The 19,963-nt window shown below is 51.8% G+C and overlaps 1 protein-coding gene across 5 annotated transcripts; it reads left to right on the top strand.

Annotated features, from left to right (window-relative positions):
• Window positions 1-232: 232 nt before the first annotated feature.
• On the top strand, window positions 233-19,526 carry LOC122190877. 5 transcript variants are annotated; one of them, XM_042891002.1, is made up of 9 exons: window positions 233-353; window positions 7,908-7,999; window positions 10,341-10,493; window positions 12,615-12,805; window positions 16,557-16,708; window positions 17,898-17,995; window positions 18,123-18,234; window positions 18,329-18,519; window positions 18,971-19,526. In XM_042891002.1, exons 4-9 carry the CDS (start codon window positions 12,801-12,803, stop codon window positions 19,073-19,075), a joined length of 663 nt encoding a protein of 220 aa, XP_042746936.1. In that variant the 5' UTR covers window positions 233-353; window positions 7,908-7,999; window positions 10,341-10,493; window positions 12,615-12,800; the 3' UTR covers window positions 19,076-19,526. The 5 variants fall into 5 exon arrangements, with proteins under 5 accessions (XP_042746936.1, XP_042746935.1, XP_042746938.1 ...); XM_042891001.1 differs by having other exon boundaries at window positions 7,908-8,021; XM_042891004.1 differs by lacking the exon at window positions 12,615-12,805 and having other exon boundaries at window positions 7,908-8,021.
• The last annotated feature ends 437 nt before the right edge of the window (window positions 19,527-19,963 follow it).

The raw sequence follows: 19,963 nt of genomic DNA, 5'->3' as shown, positions 1-19,963 counted from the left end.
GGGGGGGGGGGGAAGGGGGGGGGTGCTGTTGGCTCTGGGTCTAAGGGGGGGGATGGACTGTTGGCTCTGGGCCATTCCGGGCTGAAGGGGGGGGCCGTCGCCTCCTGGCCAGGTTTCTGTTTCTTTACATACTGCAGTGTTGCTGCAGCTGCCCTTCTGTATTGTCTTTGCTTTTTTTGTTTGTGAATGTTAAAACATATTTTGTCTGTTTTGGCTGTTGTCCCACTTTCTTTTCTGTGTTTTGCAGGTCAGCTCGTGCTGGAAGTTGGTGGTGTCACTGAATGAAGGTCAGTTCAGGAGTGGCTGCTGATAGGAGGAATGAGGTCCACGTTGATGAACTGAAGCATCTCCTGGTAAGCTGTCAGGGCCGGCAGTACCCATGTCTGTCCTTGTGAAAACCGGAGGGCTGGCAGAAGTGAGCTGCTTATGTCATGAAAGATATGATCTTGATTATTGATTATGAGCAGTTGCAGTGCGATAGGGGACGTGAAGTAACTGTTTGTTTGGGAGTTCAGGGAAGAGCCATGAGAAGTGAAATGGCAGTTTCTGTTCTGGCTGTCAAAATGGTGGAGTTTTATTGGAGTGAAAGGTGTGGGCTTTGTGTAGGCAGGCCCTGGGTTGATTTCTGTAAGCAGGCCCCCTCTCAGCTTGGTCTTTGCTGCTTGCTGTGCCTACCTGCCTGTTCCCTGTGCTTGCTGCATCTGGTACCAGTGGTTGTGGCCAGGCTCCCCAGGGCTATGGGCCTGTTCCTGAGCTGCTGCAGCGTAAAGACCATCTGCATTTGGGTTGTCCTTCCTGGAGCATCAAATTGGACTTGGTGATTCCTTTTGGATCCCTTACAACTTGGGATTCTATGATCTTGGTGGTTTACCTGGAAAATACCAGATGAAATTTTTATCCCCTCGTTTTTTCTTGGCATTTAAACTTGCAGTTTCACTTCCAAATGTGAGAGTGGAGTTGGATAAGGGGAGGAGGGTAAGCTGCTTCTTTACTTGCTGTTCTCCCAGGTGGGTCTGTGTATTTAGTGCCTAAGTTGTGGTAGCTCTGTAACTGGGAATGTTCGCAATGGTAATAAAAAGACTGCTGCCAGCACAGAATTTGTCCACAGGACTGCCTGCTGGATTAAGTTGTGTAGATTGATTATCTGCTCTTTGAGATGGTCTGTTCTATTCATTTTTTCCAAGCCATCAGGTTTTGAGGTTGCTGAGATGTACGGATTAATCAATCACTTGCAGCTTGTTTGAGCTTGAAGCAGTTGAATCGTCCCACACAACACTGTTAAATCAAACCTTATAATCGCTTTGGGATCGTAGCTCTGCGCTGGGCTGTGCCCCTGGGGTGAATGTCTGTGCTGCAGGTGGCATCCTTCCTCATCCTCGTCCTCCCACTGTGCTTCTCAAAGCTCATCACCCTCATCTTTCAACCTCACACAGCAGTTTCTATCTGAGCAGAGATTTGGTCACTTTCCAGTTTCTGTGTGGCACCCCCTGTGCTGTTAGTTCTCTTTCTGTGTTGGTGTCCTGTGTAGTCTTCAGCTTGCCCCAGGATGCCAGGCCAGCTGGAAAGAATTTTCAAAATACATCCCTCCTGATTTCTTTATGTATTGTGCTTGTTCTTGATGAGGAACACATTTATTGCAAATAAAATAGCATTGTGAAGAAATCACCATTTCAGACATGCGTATCGTTCACCTGTATAACCAATTACTCCTCTCAAGGCTCTTGTTCTGTAATGCGTTCAGTTCAGCATCAGTCCCCATCCCTTGTCCTCCCTGCTTTGCTGTCCTGAATGGATTGACCTGAGGTTTTCCTTCAGCCTGCTTTCCTTCCAGTGCTGGTGTATAGCAGGTGCTGGTGAGAGCAGAGCCCTGTTATCTGTAATTGCCTTGTGCTGAGCCATTGTTAATTGAGCTCTGATCTGCAAGATTAAACGCAGCTTCAAGCTACTTGTGTGGGATTGTGGCATGCACTGCTTTGAATTTAGTCCTGCTGGCCAGAGATGGACAGGGCAGGGATGTTGGGATACTGAGAGAAGTGTTGGTGTTTGATTCTCTTGGTGGATTTTATTTTTTTAAGCGAGCACTGGGAACCAGTGGAGTTGAGCAGAGGAGCCTTAGTGGTGTGGTTGTATCAGGTGTGCCTGATTTCATGATGACAGGTGGCCTTTTAGTGGAGTTCAGGCTCTGACCCCTCAAAGCAGTAATGGGACGAGTTCCAGGTGATAGCAAGGCTAATCCAGAAAGGTTTTGATGAAGCTGTCCCAGAAGAGTTGCCAGTCCTTAGCAGCCTGGCTGGTGTGTGATGTACATTACTGAGACGTTCCTTCCTCTGTGTTGATGAAGCAGCTGCTGTTACATAAGGGCATTAAGGCATTGGATCGTGGCTTCAAAGCACAGTGAAGGCAGTTGGAAGGCAGGAAGGTGACGAGTTGGAATCATACTGTGAGCCCAAATTCAGCAAACCATTACTGCAAAACAGGGGCCTCAGGTATGTTTTAAGTTTTTGTGATTCCTGTGAGACTTAACTGTCTGTTCATAGGTTTGCAGTGCAGGTGCCTAGGAGCCATGTTTTTCCTAGGGAGAGCGGTGTGCTTGCGTACCTTGTGTGCTCTTCAGCAAGGGCATGGTAAAAAGCAATCCTGGATGTTGGGTGAGGAGCAGAGTGAGAGAGGCGAGCCCAGTGTCGAGACAGCAGGGGAAGCAGCTGGCTTCCACACAGCACCCAGGTGGAGTGCCAAGGTGATGAGATGAAGCAGCGTTGAAGGTGTTTTTCCAGGAGCTGTGACTTCCAGGGCTCGGGAGCAGAGCTGTCCCTGGGGTTGCTTTCACAGGACACCCCCCAGCCCTCCTCAGGACCCACGGTGAGTGTGTGGGTGACAAATGTGTCACTGAGCGACAGCGTCAGGGTGGGAATGCATGGAACACAGCACCCAGGGGGGAGACAGGCAGCCTGGGGAGGTGGGGGGGAAGGTCAGCCGCAAGGAGAAAGTCTGCCCCCATTGGAAAAAAAGGGCCTGTTGAATGCCTTGGGTGAGATGTTGGAGGACAGGAAGTTAGTGAGGTGAAAATGTGCCACCTGGGTGCCGTTTGAGCCCCCCAACCCCACAAGTGCTGTGCAAAGCTCTCCAGTGCCCCTGGTGCTCGTTGCAGTTCCCCAGTCAGCTCCCGTTGCCTCTCGGCGTTGCCTCGACTCTCCTTGTGCAAACTCGGTGCCCCCGATGGAGATGTTCAGCTCTTGGCTGCCTGCAGTCACCCCAACATCCCCAGAGGTGGGCACAGGGGCCTGGGGGGGCTTTGGTGCTGCATGAACGACTGCAGGCAGAGGTGTAGCAAAGGGAACGCAGAACATTTAATAGTGAAACGTACAAAACAGTGCATAAATGACAAGATTCCCAACCATTTCCCACCCCTAACAACAGGGGCCCCTAACAGCCCCCCCCCCCCCACTCCCTCCCACCAATAGTTTCTTCCCCCTCCAAAAAACTTCCCAGCCCCCCAGAAATCCCATGCCAGTAATTCCTTCCTCCCAGTTCCAGCAATTTTGGAGTACAATATTATCAGAGTACAATTTCTGACCCAGAATTGCCACCCCACAAAATTCCCTCCCCCTCTGCTGGCTGGTGAGTTCCATGCCCGGTAGCTACCCTTCCCTCCTCCTTGGCATGACTGCAAGTGCTTTGGCTTCCTCCAGAGAGATGCTTTGCTCTGACTGGCAGCGGCAGGCTCCTTCTGGGCTGGTGCCCCTGCAGTTGCATCTGTGCTGGAGGAAGCAGCATGCCCAGTAGCTACCCTTTCCTCCTCCCAGGCACGGATGCTAAGCTTCTGGCCTGCTCCAGACTCGGTGGACGTCTGTGCTTTGCCCTGGCGGTGCGTTCTTTTCCTTGGTTTGTTTGTGTTGCTGCTGCTGCTGCTGGAAGGGTTGTTGCTGGTTTACTCTGTGCCCAGAAACCGTCCCGCGTCCTGGTGCTGGCCGCCATGCTGACACGGGCAGCTTGGCCTAGCGCCGGCGTTTGTGGCCTGGCGCACGGTGGCAGCGCGGCAGCTTCCTGTCTGTGGCTGGGATGCTGCCAGCGTGCTGCCTGTGTGCGGTGCTCTGGCCTCTGGTGGTGGAGCAGGCAGGCATTGGGCTGGTGGGCGGCGCAGTGCTGTCCCCGTGGTGCTCGTCTGCCAGCCGGCAGGAGATGCATCCGGCTGGCAGTGCGAGGCGCCTGAGCAGCACGTGGGGCTGTTTGTGCAGCGCCTCTTCCATGAGCCGCCCAGTGTGCTGCAAAGGTGGCACGGGGCGCTTGGCTGGCTCAATGCTGTCCCCACGGTGCTCGTCTGCCAGCCGGCAGGAGATGCAGCCAGGTGACAGTGCCAGGCGGGGGAGAACCACCCGGGGCTGCCTCTGCTGCACGTCTCCTGTCGGGTGTGCAGTGCTGGGCGATGGAGGTGCAGGGGCAGCCAGTGGGCTGGGCAGCGCCAGGCGGGTGAGAATCACCCGGGGCTGCCTTCGCAGCACCTCTTCCATCAGGTGTGCGTGGTTTGGCGATGGCGGTGCGGGAGCAGCCAGGGGCCTCGGCACGGGCAGCTGAGGGGATGCTGCCTGGTGCCCAGGTGAGTTGTTGAGGAGCCCAGGTTCAGCATCTGTGTCGTTGCTGCGCTCCCGGCTGGCCCTGGGGGATTGCGGCAGCTCTGTGATGGAAGAGGAGTTGAGGCTGTTGGAGGCACGTGGGCTCGGTGGTTCTGTGGCAATGGTGCGCTATGTTAGCCCCTCCCTTTTGCAGCTGTCCAGAGCACTCGCAGCTTCTGGAATAGCAGAACATCCCCCGGAACAGTGATGGCAGCCTTCCCACCCCCGCTTGGTGCAGACACCCACCGGTCATCTGTGCAGACCACAAACTCACCATCAACCCAGGCGAGCAAATGGTTGATTTCTGCATCGCCGGACAGACTGTTGGTGCTGGGTCTCTCTTCTGGGCAATGGAAGAAATGCCCGGTGGGGCAATGCCAGCTTTCCCCCAGCCACTCAGAGCAGACAGTCCCCCATCAGCTGTGCTGCTCCCAAACTTACCGTTGTTGATCCATGTGAGCAGATCGTCCATGCCTGCGGTGTCGTGCAGGATGCCTGGGTTGGATGTCACTTCTGGAGAAGGAAGAAAATCCCCAGAGGGGCACTGCCAGCTTTCCCGCGCCCACTCGGTGCGAGCACCCCCCCACCAGCTCTGCTGCCCCCAGACTCACCCTCGTTGATCCACGTCACGAGCTTAGTGATGTCCTCAGCGATGTCCTCCGGGATGTCTGTGCTCAGTGTCGCTGCTAGCAAAGCAAGAGCATGGCCAGCGGGGCAGTGCCAGCTTTTCCACTCCACTCCCCGTGCAGTAGACAGCCTGCCGCCTGCCCTGCAGCCCCTGAACTCACCGCCTGATTGCAGCAAGGCAGCGCTGCAGGTGAGCGGAGCCGTGGCTGGGTGGGGGCAGACGTTGGTGGGCGCTGGGTGCCCCTGGTCCTCCGAGAGCAGCATGGCGTCTTGGAAGGTCTCCATCGGCGGCTCCCAGGGGCAGGGTGCAGGGCCTGGGGAGCACCTGCTCCTGCAGGGAGGGTACCTGCAAAAGAACTGGGGGGGGCCGGGGTGGCCGGGGGCCTGCAGCAGGCAGGTGCCTGTGGGCTGCGGGGGCTCCGCGTGGAGGGGCAAGGCCCCGGGCCACAGCCCCATCAGCTGCTGGGGCGGCAGTGTCCCTGCGGGCAGGGGATGTCCTGAGCAGGGAGGAGGGGCGGGGGGGGGGAGCAGTAGCTGGGTGCAGCCCCCCAGGTAGGAGCAGCAGCACCGGTAAGTGCAGCCCCGCAGTTGGGGTCAGGCCCACAGGTGGCAGCTGAGCCAGGATTGGGGGCGGCCCCCCCGGGCAGCAGCTGCGCTGCCTGTCCCCAGGCACCTGGGAGCCCAGGCCAGACAGAGGCCTGAGGTACCAGGTGGGTGACAGTGGGGACAGGGAAGGGTTGGGGGGGTACCGGCATCGGTCCGCGGACGGTGGGCTGCATCCAGGCGGGGTCCGGTGGCGGCACAGTCGCGTCAAAGCAAGTGGCGTCGGGTGTCAGAGGTACCGTCAGCGCTCGAGGGAATCTCTCTGTGGGGAAATGCCAGAAGGGGTGCTGGGCTGAGACCCGGGGCATTGGGTGAGGTCCGGGTCACAGGAGTGGGATCTGGGGTGCTGGGGTGAGATCTGGGTCACAGGGCTGTTTTCTGCGGCTCTGGGCTGAGATCTGGGGTCACAGGGGTGAGATCTGGGGCGCTGGGGTCAGCTGGAGCGTCAGAGCAGGGGGAGCTGCTGCCTTACCTGCCATGACAGCTGGAGAGTGGCAGTTGGGGGAGCCCCTCCCCCCACGGGGGTTCTGTGACCGTTGGGCTCAGCCCCTTTCCCCCCGGCTTGCCATGCTTTGCCTTTTCGTACCCAGACATCCTTACCATCCCAACGATCAGTGACCATATGGATGAGCATTTTGCAGCCCAGTGCCCTTCCTTCCCGAGGGTCTGCCCGTCCCAGTGGGGATTTGCCATCCCTGCAGTGCCTTCTCACCCCAGGGATGGTTTCCCCTCCCACTCAGGATATCCCGTCCAAGCGATTGCCAGTCGTCACCACCCAAAACCGTGCTTATCCAGCCCATGGCTAAGGACTTAAACTGCCAGCATTGATTACCAGTGCTGGAAAGCGGCTGCAGCCGTGGTGGGCCAGTTAGTCAGGTGACAATGAAAAGGAGTGATTTCAGTGGGACAGCCCTGATTCAGCCTCCAGAACATTGCTCACTTTACATCGTGGGCTTTTTCTCCTCGTTTTGGCTGTGTCTTGGGGCATTGCTAGTGAGGACAGAGCAGACAGCGTTGTCTTTTCTGCTCTTCCCTCTCCTGTGCTTCCCTTTTCTGCTCTCTTCCTCACCTGCTCTTCGGCTCTTCTCCCTTCGTGTTATGCTCTTTCTTTCTGTTCATCTGCAGTTCTTCCTTCCTTCCTTGTATCCTGACTCCTCTCCTGCATCTGTGCTCCTCCTCAGCTTTTCTTTCTTACCCGTATCCTCTCTGCTCCTGTTGTTCTCTTCATCCGCTCTTCTGACTTAGCTGTGTCCTCCTTGCGCATCTTATGCTCTCCTGTTCTTCTCTTCTGACCACTGTGTGCTCTTCTGCTTTGCTGCTCTTTTCCTTCTCTGCTCTTCTGTGCTCTCTTCCTCCCTTCTGTTCTTTTTTGCTTCTGCACTTCTCCCTGGCCTGTGTCCTCTCTGCCCATCTTCTGTACTTCTGCCGTACCCATGTTCTCTCTTCTTCTCTCCAGCTGCTCTGCACTTCTGCTTTTCTGTCTTACCTGTCTTGGCTCGTCTCCCTTTCTGCTCTTCTCCTTGTCTGCACGTCGTTCTTACCTTTATCCTCTCTTTTATGCTTCTGCTCTTCTCCTGTTGTGCTCGTCTTTTCATTGCTTTGCTGTCTTGCCTGTATCCAACCGTTATCTCTGTTGCACTTTTCATCTTCTGCACTTGTTTCTTATCTGTATCCTTTCTTCTTTTTCTTCTCTTCTGCTCTTCTTTATTTCTGCCTTGACTGTATGTGCTCTTCCCCTCTTCTGCACTTCTAGAGCTCTTGTCAGCATCCGGTCACTGCCCCCCAACTCTGTGTCGGACTTCATTTTGGGGTGGAGGAAGGTAGGTAGGGCCTAGATTTGTGCAAGAACAGCTATTGCGCTGTGCCCCGGAGGTGATGAAAAAGAGCCCTGAGGAGCCAGGAGCACAAAGGCAGCGTGTTTCTGCAGAGGCCGCAGCGTAAGCACAAGTGAACCTTGAAGGGCTGCTTTGTAGCTCTCCAGGAACTGCTTTTGGGTGGGGGATTTTCTGGAGTTGTTTCCAGTTGTTGCTCGGAGGAGCTGAGGCTTTTTTCCTTGTATCTTTGCAGGAAAGCAGAGCGCGGGGAGCGTCTGTGGTGAGATGCTCAGGTGAAATTGCCTTCCCTGCACCAGCAGCCGGTTTGTGTCCACGTGATGCATGGTGAGGAGAAGCCTGCAGTTCTGTGAGTAAGCCTGGCAAATGGAATAATGGCTGTGGCCTTTTTGGCAAGTGTGTGAGGAGGGGTCTTTGGACAGGCTGCTCTTTTGTTGGTTGGTTTGTTGTTTTTGCAGGGAAATGCCATTTCAGCTGTTAGTTGCGACGGTTGGTTGGTGCTTGTTTGGGATTGGTCACGTAGACAAGCAGTGCTCTCGCCCCAAGGAAGTGAGAAATCTCCTGTGCATCCAGTCCTCTCCACGAGCCTTCCATTGCCTTTCCACAATGCCTCTAAATGCCTGTAGCAATGGTGGGGGGATAAATGGGGAAGAGACGAGGTGCCATTTGTGTGCACGCTCTGTATGCGGAGCAGGCGTCACCTGCTGAGAGCTGGGAGCCCTGCAGAGCGTTGTGGATTTGTTTTCCTTCCTTGTTGGGGCGCGATGCCCCATGTGAGGCCCCATCTGGACTACTGCGTCCGAGTGTGGAGCCTGCAGTGCAAAAAAGACAGGGAGCTGTTGGAGAGGGTCCAGAGGAGGGCCGCTAGGATGATCAGGGGACTGGAGCAGCTCCCCTATGAGGACAGGCTGAGGGAGCTGGGCTTGTTCAGCATGGAGAAAAGAAGGCTGCGGGGTGAGCTCATTGCAGCCTTTCAGTACCTAACGGGAGCCTACAGAAGGGAGGGGAATCAACTCTTTGAAAGGGTTGATGTGTGTGGGACGAGGGGAAATGGTTTTAAGTTGAGGGAGGGGAGATTTAGGTGGGACATCAGGGGGAAATTCTTTACCCAGAGAGTGGTGAGGTGCTGGAACAGGCTGCCCAGAGAGGTTGTGGATGCCCCGTCCATCCATGGAGGTGTTCAAGGCCAGGTTGGACGGGGCCCCGGGCAGCCTGGTTTAGCATTAAACGTGGAGGTTGGTGGCCCTGCATGTGGCAGGGGGGTTGGACATTCATCATCCTTGAGGTCCCTTCCAACCCTGGCCATTCTGTGATCCTGTGATGCTTTTGTAGGTGCTGTGTGCACCGGTGTCCTAGAGAGAGCCCCAAGGTCCTTGGTTTATTAAGGGCCTTTTTCTCCATCTCTCAGTTGTTTTTTCTTCCTTTCTTTCTGTTGGTCTGACATACGTGGCCCATCAGGTAATTCAGCGGGGAGTGGTGCCTTCTTGACCAAGGAAGAGCCCTTTGGTCCCAGCTCATGGGGAGAGGTTAGGATTGCTGAAGGGAGAGAGGATTCTTTGAGTGATGTGAGGGGTGTAGGAAGGGAGCTGACAGGTTTAGGGTTCCTTTGCTGTGCTCTGCCCAGGCTGTGACAGTGCTGGGGTTCGATTTTGAGTCACTCGGAAGACAAAATGAGACAAAGGGTGTTTTGTGCAGCCTGGACCCCTGCAACTCTGCTGTAGTGGCTGCAGCCCAGGGTTTCTACGTTAACTGATGAAATGTTTTGTGTTCACTTTGATACTGCTCTGCCTGCAGTCATTCACGCAGCACCAAAGCCCCTGTACAGTGCATTCCTTAAACCCAGAGAAGAAAATGTGTTATTTGTGGGCAAATTATATGATGTACATTTTTTAATTGCCAAATCTGCCTATGATGTACTTTAAAAAATGATTACTTGTTTGATGGAATTGGTTTCAGTTTTTAATTTACTTTTTCCAGTTGATCCTTTCTTTTGCGTCCTGACTTGATCCGTCTGGAGCTGCTGTGATCGTCTGTCTTCCCATTGCCCTTAGTTCTAAGGCTCTGTATCTGCTGTGGGATTGCCCAGCAGGGATGATGGTCATCTAGTTGCAGCTGGAAGACTGGACCAAGGGTGTTTTTCAGTAGCACTGTTTGTTTGTTACTGGTGGCGTTCTTGTTAGAGAGGTAGAGAGGGGCAGAGCGAATGAAGTGCTGCGTAGGCAAGTGAATGAATGTGAACTTCTCCGTCACAATTCCTTTGTTCAGGCTTTGGGCAAGGGGAGGATGTGCTGAAAAGTCCTGTTGCCAACACAGTGAAGCACTCTTGCCCTTGATGATGTGTTTTTTCCCATCAGTCTCCGTACTGAGTTGGCCGTCATAAGAAGTCCTAGTCCAGCTGCCTACGTACAGCAGTAAGCAGCTGTAGAGGAGGAGGATCTGGTTTGGGCATTCTTTCTCTTATTCTCTTCTGAATTCTAGCACTTGTCTGAGTGCTATCATCTAGCGGTGGCCTTTTCACTGTGAGTTCAGAAAGTGTGTACTGAGGGTTGTAGTTGGAACATCTGGGTCTGTTGAATGGGTGCCCTCATTTTCTTTCCTGCTCTATATGGATTGCAAGATCAAGATAGCAGTAACCTGTTTTGTCTTGCTTGTGAACGGGGAAAACCAGCGTTCTGTGAAGCAGAACCCAGTAGAGAAAGATCTGGCGCTGAAGATTGCGGAGCTGTTATGTAATGAAGATGCCTGTGATGGAAGAGCAAACTGCTGGGTTGAGAAAGCTGCCAGGCTGCTCGCTGGGAATCCTGTTGCTCTCAGATTGAAGGTAAGTTCCAGCTTCTCATCTCTGCTTTGTGCCTTGAAGATCCTCTTTGTATCTGATTGGGTGCTCCTAGCATGTCATCTGGTCATCTCAATATTTCCTTGGCTAAATTATTTTAGAATCAGGAATCTTAAATCAATTACATATTAGTTTCTTTGCTGCCTGCTGTTTTTGTCTAGCTTGCGTGAAGATTGCAGCTCTGGGCTTTCACATGCATTTTAAGGCTGATCTGTTCAAGAATGTGGGGAAACTGTTAGTCATAATGTCTAAGAAGTTGAGTTTAGAGAGGCAGTACTTGATGTGTCTGTTGTGACTAAGCTCCTTTTTAGTTGTTAGAGTTTAAAAATGAAGCGTGTAGGAGGTGCTGTCATTCTCAAGTACTGTGTAAATGCTTTCAGACCACGTCACTTTGGCACTTAGTTTTATGTAGCCCAGCAGCCATGACGTTGAGGTTCCTAGGGGCTTCTGTTGGCTTTCTGTTGTTTCACTTGGACTGGTGTCTGATCGGTAAGTATACAGATGTTATGTAGTCTATAGAAAAGTTTGGCTGGTAAGATGATCATGTTGAGAAGGATGATCAGAGATGAACGAGCCTTCGCAGAAGGGTGGTTATTCCTCTTCCTCTGATGAACTTTGTGCTTTAGAACTACCTTGAATCAGCCCCGGACTTGGAATCTAATGCAAAGAGTTGGAGAGCTGTCAAGAGCAGTCATCTCCTGGCTCATTCTAGCTTTATTAAAATGGAATTTGCTTTGGGAGATGTCTGTCAGTGCGAAGAGGCACTTGAAAGCTATGGTTGTATCGTTTTTGTATTTAAGAAACAAACAGAAGCAATCCAGAATGGAATATTTTTTTCTCAGTCAGAGAACATCTAGCAGGTATCGGTTTCCCTGTGTGACCAGTTTGTGGACAGGAGAGGAGTTTCTCTGTACTGAGGTTCTTAGTAGGCTTGGAGCCCAAGCCCTGTATTTGTCCAAGCTAGAAGCCTTGGGGAAGACTTGGTGATATGCAGGGTCAGTTATCTTCTGCCTCTGCAGTAAGAGAACGTTGTTCTGTATTTCAGTAGCTAATTGAGATTTCGCAAACGGTGGATCAGCTTTGTCCTGATCAACTGAACACAACCCACAGTGAAATAATGAAGAACTGTAGGTCTGCAGTATGAAAGAGAAGCAGAAGGCCACTTCCAGGAGAACATTCTCCTTCAGAAAAAGCTGGTAGGGCCAGCTATGCCGACTGCCTTCAGGGCAGATCGTCTGAGGCACAGCTGGCGTAGTGCAAAACAGTGTTTGTAGCCCATTCCTGGGTGAAGTTCTATGTTCCATTCTTCCCATTATGTTTTCTTTCATACCGACTTGCACTGAGTGGAGCTGATTTCACTTCCATAAATGAAGGTCAGAGCTTTGGGCACTTAAGGCTGTTCTCCTGCTTCCTTGTGCAGCTCAGACGTAAACAACTGAGGGGGTCGTAGCAGTTGAATCGTGCACTTACTTGGTCTACAGCTCAATAACATGGATTCAAAGCGTGCGATGGCTTTTAGCAGGACTTTGTTGAAAAGGAGTCTTTTCCGCCTTCTAGTTTTGGTCGTCTCCTTCACTGTGTGAAACGGTGAGCGAAGCTGAGGAGCTGTCTGACACCTTCCTGGAGATGGGAGCACAGCTGTATGCGCGTGCTGGGACGTTTCTACTCAAGCTGCCCAGCACAGCGAGGAGCAGTTGCAGCATCAGTCACTCTTCACTTTCTGCCTCTAGTTGATGCAGTTGTTGACCACTCTTGCTGTACATGTGTGGAACGCCCATATTCCAGAGATGAATTGGTGTGTGTAAGGCTCCCTCCTCACTACGTCTTACTCTTCCACGTGCCTTCAAAAGATTTCAGATGATGTGGAGGAAATCAGAACAGCTGGGGGAATCACTGGAAGAGTGTTCCATCGACTTTTCAAAATGCTTGGTTCCAGCTTGTTAAGCAAAGGCAAATAGGCGGGAAGAGGTTGCTAGGAGGCTCCTAAGATGGGAGGAATCTTCAGAGCTCCTTCCTTCTCTTGTAATGAAGCCCAGCTTAGATCAGATGTTAGTCTTCCTCATTGGGGTGTAGCTGCTCACTTCTTACCACTCTGTTTTTGCCCAGGTGCTGTTGGAATGCACAGTGCAGTGTGCTGGTAGTCTCCAGCACCCTGTGTGGCTGGGTTTGCAGTGGAACTCTGTGTCGGTGTTACCCCAGTGCAGCCATTGTTAAAACCACTTTGTCACTTGCTGCAAGAAACATCAAGACTTGGGACTTGAGACTCCTGAATCTATTTTTATCTGTTGGACCATGAAGTAAGCACACTTTTGTACATCTTAAATGCATTTGAGTGCTATTTTCTCTTTTCTTATTTCTTCTCCTGTATTTTCCTTTCTTTTCTTTCTTTTAGTACCTGATTTTTTTTTTTGCTTATTTATTTTCACAACAACAGGTATTTCTGCTTGGGATGGTATTCACCAGCAATTTAGAATCACAAGAGAAATTTAATACTCGTAATGAAACACATCAGCCTCCTTTCTCACTGCTGCTGCTGTGCAAACAGTGCTGTACTGAGAAGCAAACATCCCGGTGGGATGCTGTTCGTACTCTCATGCAGAATAAAGCAGTGTGAGAATTCCTCAGTTTGGAATTTGGAATTCCTCAGAGACTCACACAAACACAAGCATTACCAGAGGCCTCATCACATTCACTTCTGGCTGAGCAGGTGGAGATCTACTAGTGAGAAGACATATATTCGTATGTACGTGCTGATGTCACTCTGACTGTCCCACTGACTGGCTGTGCATTGTTGCCTGAGCAGCTGTTGGAGTGAAGTCTCTGTTTCTGGAAGTAGAATAACTCCCTTGAACAGCAGGTCATGGTGAGAGCTTACATCCCACTTTGTGGCTTACAGCTGCTGTTAGTTCCCACCAGTTGGGAGCTGATAACTGATTTCCTTGTTGATGGCAGTCGTTCAGTTCAGTGGGATGAAGTATTTGTGCTACGTACGTGAGCATTTCAGTGCTGCACGTTGCGAGTGCTGGCACAACAGGCAAATACTTGTAAGGTAGCTGAATGAGCTGTTGAGAAATGTTTGCAAATCTAATTGCTATATTAGATGGATAATATTCATCTGAATTGCTGGAACACTTTCTGGAGAGCAGCCAAATTTGGACCTGCTCCAATGCCTTTCTGCTACATTGTGCACAGAGAAAGGGAATGGGGCAGGTCAGAGAGAGCGGTTCTCAAGCAGACAGCTGCAGGGATTTGCTACCAGCTGGGGAGAGGATTTCAGAGGAACTTGTTGTCCTGCCTGCTCTGCCTGCCCTCAGAACAGGGTCGAGGATACGAAAAGTGAGCTCCACTGGGAAAATGACTGCTTGGTGCTGCTGAGAGACAGAAGAGTCACTGAACTGCGTGCCTTTGGCAGTGTTTGTGCAGTTGGATAAGGTAGTGTTACATCTTCCATAAGGTGAAAATGTCACTGCTTTTGCACTTGGTGGCAGCAGTGCTTTAAGAAAATGCACACCCATACATAGGTGTGAAATGGGTGCAGCCTTAAAAGAAGCCAGTAGATGGGCAGCATGAAAGCCTTGGCATTTGAGAGAAATCTGGGCTTTAAAGACTGCTGTTCTTTGTGGTTGGAAGTGATTCCGGATGTTGCTCAGAGTGCTGCTGTCCTTTTGTTTCTGGTAGTTGAGGTCCTGCGCAGTGACAGCTCCAAAGCAAGAAATGGTGCTCGGTAAGACTTTTTTCCCTGGTTTTTGCACTCAACATTTGCATTTCTGAACAAGGGGCTGCATGGTTTACAAACACGATGACTGAACAATTTGTGAAGTTCTGAGCACGTCCTTAGAAAGAATTGTACTGTTGTACATTCAAATACGGGATTGTCTTTCAAAGCAAGTTAATTGCAACTTTCTTTAACATAACTAGCAGTAGGACCCTTTTTCCAGCATTCAGCCAAACTGCTCTGTACTCGCTCAACATCATGTGAGAGCGCTGGCTTTGCATTCGGAAACTGACTGTTGGCAGGTTTTTCTTTATCTGCTTCGTTTAAAGTTGTACAACTGCATGGGCTGTCAGCCTTGGGCATCAGAACAGGTGCTTTGGTGTGGCTGAGTCCAGCAGCACAGACGGTTGGCATGTTTTACAGGCACTCGCAGGTACGGAGCCACAGCTGGGAAGGTTGCATAGAAAGATTTAGGTTCAATTGATCTTCATTGAGCAACTAAGTGTGTTGTGAGGTGCGTGTGTATCCTGCTGCCTCTGTTGTGAGGACAGCACCTGGTGTTAGGAGTGCAATGTTGATGAGACTGGTAGGGTTTTGGCTGCCACAGCAGCTGGCTTAGTAAATTTCTGCCTTAAAAGGACGGAAATAAGCATGGTGTTGCACTGGCTCTCATACATCAGTCGACATTCCTAGTTCAAAAACTGTGAGCCTCTCCACATACAGTATTCTTGGATTTACAGCTCTTGTGAAAATGCTTGAGCTGAGTGCAGGTTTTCAGTATCACGGGCAAATTCTGTTCTGTTTTGAGGACATGTGGTTGAATCTCTTGACTGTCCCTGCTGTGCAGAACTGTTTCAGGGAGCACAGCAGCAGTAGGCAGTTCTCTCCATGAAAGCTAGCAAGCTGCAGTTTAGAGCTGGTCTGAAAAGCACTTGTCTCACTCCAAAGTACAGAGTATTTCTCCTTCCAAATGTGTGCTGAATGCAGCTTCTGTTCTCGAGTCAAGGATACAAATAAAAAGCCCAAAATAAAAAGATTTATTTGAGATTTAGTTTCCCAGCGATAAATCAGACTGCATAAAAATAAATATAATCCTTAAAGAAGTGCCACTGGTGCACAAACAGCACGATGCATGCCTTTTACATTTCTGTTTCACAGCACAGAGGTATCAGAACTGTTTGCTTGGTTGACAAGATACCGAAAGAGAACAGTTGCAGTATTTGAAGATTGATTTGGGATGATGTCCCGTGCAACTTGGTGGGATAGAAGTGACCACATGTAACCTGCAGTGAGCACCAAGCCACTTTGATGGGTTTACAGTACTGCGAGTATGTTGAGTGTTTGTACAATGTGCAGCACGCTCCGATGAGCTCTGGAATAGCTGAGTTGATGTGTAAGAAGGCAGGAGAACTCACAGCTCACTTAGCTGAGTAGCCTGGAGTCTTCCTGTAGAAGTGTTATCTAGTGCTGGTTCCTTTCTTTGCTCAGAAAAGTGCTTCCCTGCTTGGGTATGGAATGCCCAATAATAGTGATAAGAGCTTGTGTGGTTTTAGTCCCACCTAACAGGGCTTTTGGTGTTCCTGAAGGATCCACTGTATAGATCACATAAGTGCTCTGGAACATACCTACAGCACTTACTGCTGTGTGCAGGATTACATTTCATGTGCAGCGTTGTCTGATCGAAGCACGCCAAAAAGGAAAGGCTTCACTTTTGATAGTAACATTCAAGCAGCAGCAGCACTTCCTAGGACCAAGGGAAAGCGAGGCGATGGTTGTGCAGACTGCACATCCCCAAGGCTTTGTGCATGACAGTCATTCACTTCAGGTTGTTGTGGCACGGTATGAATTGTCACGTGTACCACACCTGGGATGGGGCAACGGTACATTTGACATTGATGCTGAGGTCAGTGGGTGATTCTACTGGATCTCTTACGCCTTGTGGTTTAACTAGGCCTGCCTCCTACCTACGGGGTGTTTATAAGAATGTAATTTTGAAGGCGTTGGTCTGAAATGAAGCCTTATGGCCTCTGTGTTTGACCTGCCAATCCACTGGATTACCTCAGTGCTTTAGACAGGAAGGCGTAGATGTGTTGAACTGTGCTCAGTGGGGTACAGATGTATCAGACTGCTGCACTGCTAGGTGTAACTGCACAGTGCCGAGTGAATGAAGACAGCTATTGAAGTGAAGGGCTTGAAAAGTTGAGATGCTGATGATTAATTCATCGCTCCTCGTCAAAACCTTGACGGTTAGTGCTAATTCTCTGGCGATATCCAGAACTGAGCTTAGGGGGAGAATCTGTGTGTATTGTTCTCCATTCTGTCTTTTCCTACAGAGGACTAACCCAAAGGGCCTGGACAGCTCTGAAGATGCTGGTTCAAATGAAAACAAGACTGTTAGTGGCAGTGATTCCCTTCTTCTCACCAGTGGAAGCTGCAGACCTTCTCGATCTCCCAGGCCTTCCCCGCAGACCCCCATCAGCAGTTGGTGCGTATTCTAGGGCCAGAATCCACTCCAAGCTGTGGATTCTCTGTGCAGTCTGAAAATGAGCGAAACATTTTCTGATGCATAAAAACTAGTTTTTTTGAAGGTAAATTCTAGGATACATATCTTCTATTTCAATAGCTTGCATTCTGTATCATTGTACAGAAAACCCTTCCTCGGGTTCGGCTCCTCTGTGCCCTGTTGCTGGCTGGAGAGAAGGGCTGCCCGCTGGGCACAGAGAGTGCCTTCTAGCCGCCGTCCTGTGCCCTGCAGCCCCCTCCTCATCCTGTGCGGAACGCCACTCCCAGCAGCACAGGTGCCATTGTGGAACCTTCCCCATGTCACAGCCGTCTCCTTGGTCACTGCCGCCCCACCTGGCACACTCGTCTCTGAGAGTGCTGGGCAGGTGGCAGCCATGTCCAGCACGAAGAGAGCGAGAGTTCAGGAGAGCATAGTTATAAATGGGAAGAGGGAGCTGGGGGCCCCAGAACCGAAGAGGAGGAGGGGGCCCACCATGACCATCAGGCAGCGGAGGGAGAGGAGGAAGGGAGCCCGGTTCCATCACGCCCGGGCCAGCGCTGTGAGCGACCATGGGGAGCCCATGGAGGTGGATCCGCCTCCAGAGGAGCCCATGGAGGTGGATCCGCCTCCAGAGGAGCCCATGGAGGTGGATCCGCCTCCAGAGGAGCCCATGGAGGTGGATCCGCCTGCGGCACAGCTGGCCTGGCACCACACCACCGTGCCAGGCCCTGTGTTGGCGCACTCACAGCTCCGCCATCGCTGGTCCGGGCGCTCGGCTCCCTACCCACTGCGCGGCCCCCGCCCCCGGCATTAGCTGGGTGGCATTGCTGACATCTGCTCCTCCTCCACCTTGTTGCTCCTCTGCGGTTCTGTGGGCCCCCAGTTCCATCTTCCCCCCGTAGGAGTTAGGTGCCACTTCTGGGCTTTGTTGTTGATTTTAGTGTTAGCTTAGTTTTAGTGTTCAGTTCAGTTTTAGAGTTAGGCATAGGTTACTGTTAGGAGTGTAGAGTTAGGCATAGGTTGCTGCTGCCAACTGGCAGTAAATGCTGCTCACTCGGTAAGCACTCCCCTGATTTATCTTGCAGAGAAATGAGTGCGACTGCCCTGAGAATGGAGGTTTGATGACGTCTGCGATGAACTGACTTTCTGTCTTGTGACTATTCTGTTGCAGAACATGGAGGAGCAGAGCGTGAGTGGCTGAGAAATGGAGTTGGGACTCAGGGGAGCCATAGGTGCTGTGTCACAAACTCCCTGAGTGGCCTTTGCAAGGTAGGTGTGCCTTACTGTGAGCGTGCGCTAAGGCACTGCTGTTCAAACACAGCTGGTGGCACTGTCTGCAGCATGTCTGCTTTCTGTTAAGCTTTTCCCTTATTTTATGTCCTCCTGTTTTTTTCAGCTCCTGCTCCCCTCGCCTGCAAGTGGAGCAATGCTCAAGCTTGAGGAGACTTTTCCTGGGCAGGTGGAAAAGATGGCGCAGCTGCAGGTTTTGTTTCCTTCTTTGTTATTGGGTCAGTAGACCGAGGATATCTTCAGAACAGCTCTAAGTCAGCCTGTAACAGCAGTGTGCGTGAGACAATAACGACTCTTTCTCCCCTCTTGTAGAAAGCAGCCTCCTTGAGAGTAGAAGAGCAGCTGGCTGCCTGCTGTGTGGCTGCTGTGGGCATTTCTCCCAGCTGAGATCCCCGAGCCCACGCTGGCAGAAAATGTGCTGTGCCACCATCTCTTCTGTGGGGCCACTTTGCAGCTGCTCTGCATTAGCTGCAATTGTGCCAGTTTCCAGGTGCCATAAGCCAGTAAGTTGTGCTCTATGAGGCTGATAGAAAGGCACGGGCAATGGGCAGGGAGGGAACAATCTGCAGCTGTGGCCTACGGTGGTGTGCCCGGCACTGCTGAGAGTGCCGTCGTTTGTCCTGCCCTTCCTTCCATGTGCGCGTGTTCCTGATGCACGCCAGGAGCCTTGGGGTGCAAGCTCTGCTGCTGCTGCTGTGCTGTGTGTGCTGCCAGGCAGTGTCCAAGCCCTGTGCAGGCGCTGCCTTGCAGGAGATGGCTTTGGGTTCCAGTTTGTATGGGACTTTTGGGAAGGAGATAGAGGTGGAGTTTCTGGCATGCCCTGATGGCAGGAAGGTGGTTTCCAGTGCTGGCAGCCAAAGCTGCCCGGGCGGGTGACTTGAGCTCCCCAAGAGAGCTGTCAGCCACTTGTTACCTGTGAAGGTTCCCTGACCGTTTCTGCATTGATTCTTGTAGGACTGGCGCAGTCTTGGGACTCAGACTTGGGAGACAGTGAAGAAAGCCAAGGCAAGTGCTGCTCTGCTGAGGAAGGAAGCCCAGAAGAAGAGCAAAAAGAACTGACAAGGGCTTGAGCGAGAAGGCCCACAGGACACTCGAATCAGCTGGAATGCTTCCTCAGAGGTGGCACCAAAGGCAGCGGACTGAGTTGCCTGGTTTTCACAGACAGTGCAAAGGAACTGAGGCACCTGGAAGGGAAGGGCTTGTGCTGCGTTCCAAGCAAAGAGGGCTTGCCAGAGGCAGGACTTTGGCTATGGCAAGAGATGCAGAGGCTTTGTTCCTTCAGGCTGCGTCTCTTCAGGGCCAGAGCCGGTCTAGTATGAGATTGAAATACGGCTAGCTGGGCCTGGAGAGAGAGAAGGTGACGTGGCCATAGGATCAGGCTTCTTGTGTCTGCCTGGAGGCTGAATTGCTAAGCAGAAATCCTGGACACTGGGGTTTCATTTTGGGCTGTGTTGATAAATACAACCCAAATCCTTCTGTATTGAATAAAAGTGAAACCAACCTTTTAAAATGGTGCTGCCTCTTTCTGTAGCTGCTTAAAAGGTCCCGTGCTTGGGCTGGCAATCGCGGGGCCATGAACCGGTCGGCTCTCCCCTGAAATTCTGCTGGTTTTCCCCCGTTTCCTTGTTGGTCTTCCCAACGGGTGGCCTTTCAGCCCATCTGTAACTGCTAGCGACAGGCTGTGAGCATCCCTTTGTGCTTTTGCTAGCGGTCCTTGGAGAGCAAAGAAAGGGAAGCAGCCCAGGAGAAAGAAAGGCATCCCTGCACTCAGCCCCTTGAGCTTGCCTCCCTTCCCTGATGGCTTTTTCAGCCTTGGGCTGTGCTGAGGGCTGCTGTTTGCCCTGGGAAGCCCAGCTGCACACGGCAGCTTTGGCCTGCATATCAGCCTCCCGATGAGGCACAAGGAGTTGAGGTGTGGGTGGGATGGCTTGAAGAGCAGCGCTGGGA

The sequence above is a fragment of the Lagopus leucura genome, unplaced genomic scaffold, assembly GCF_019238085.1.
Source record: "Lagopus leucura isolate 7727_CA_CO unplaced genomic scaffold, USGS_WTPT01 34741-0_obj-0_obj, whole genome shotgun sequence".
NCBI lineage: Eukaryota > Metazoa > Chordata > Aves > Galliformes > Phasianidae > Lagopus > Lagopus leucura.
This window is presented reverse-complemented; position numbering and strand designations above follow the sequence as displayed.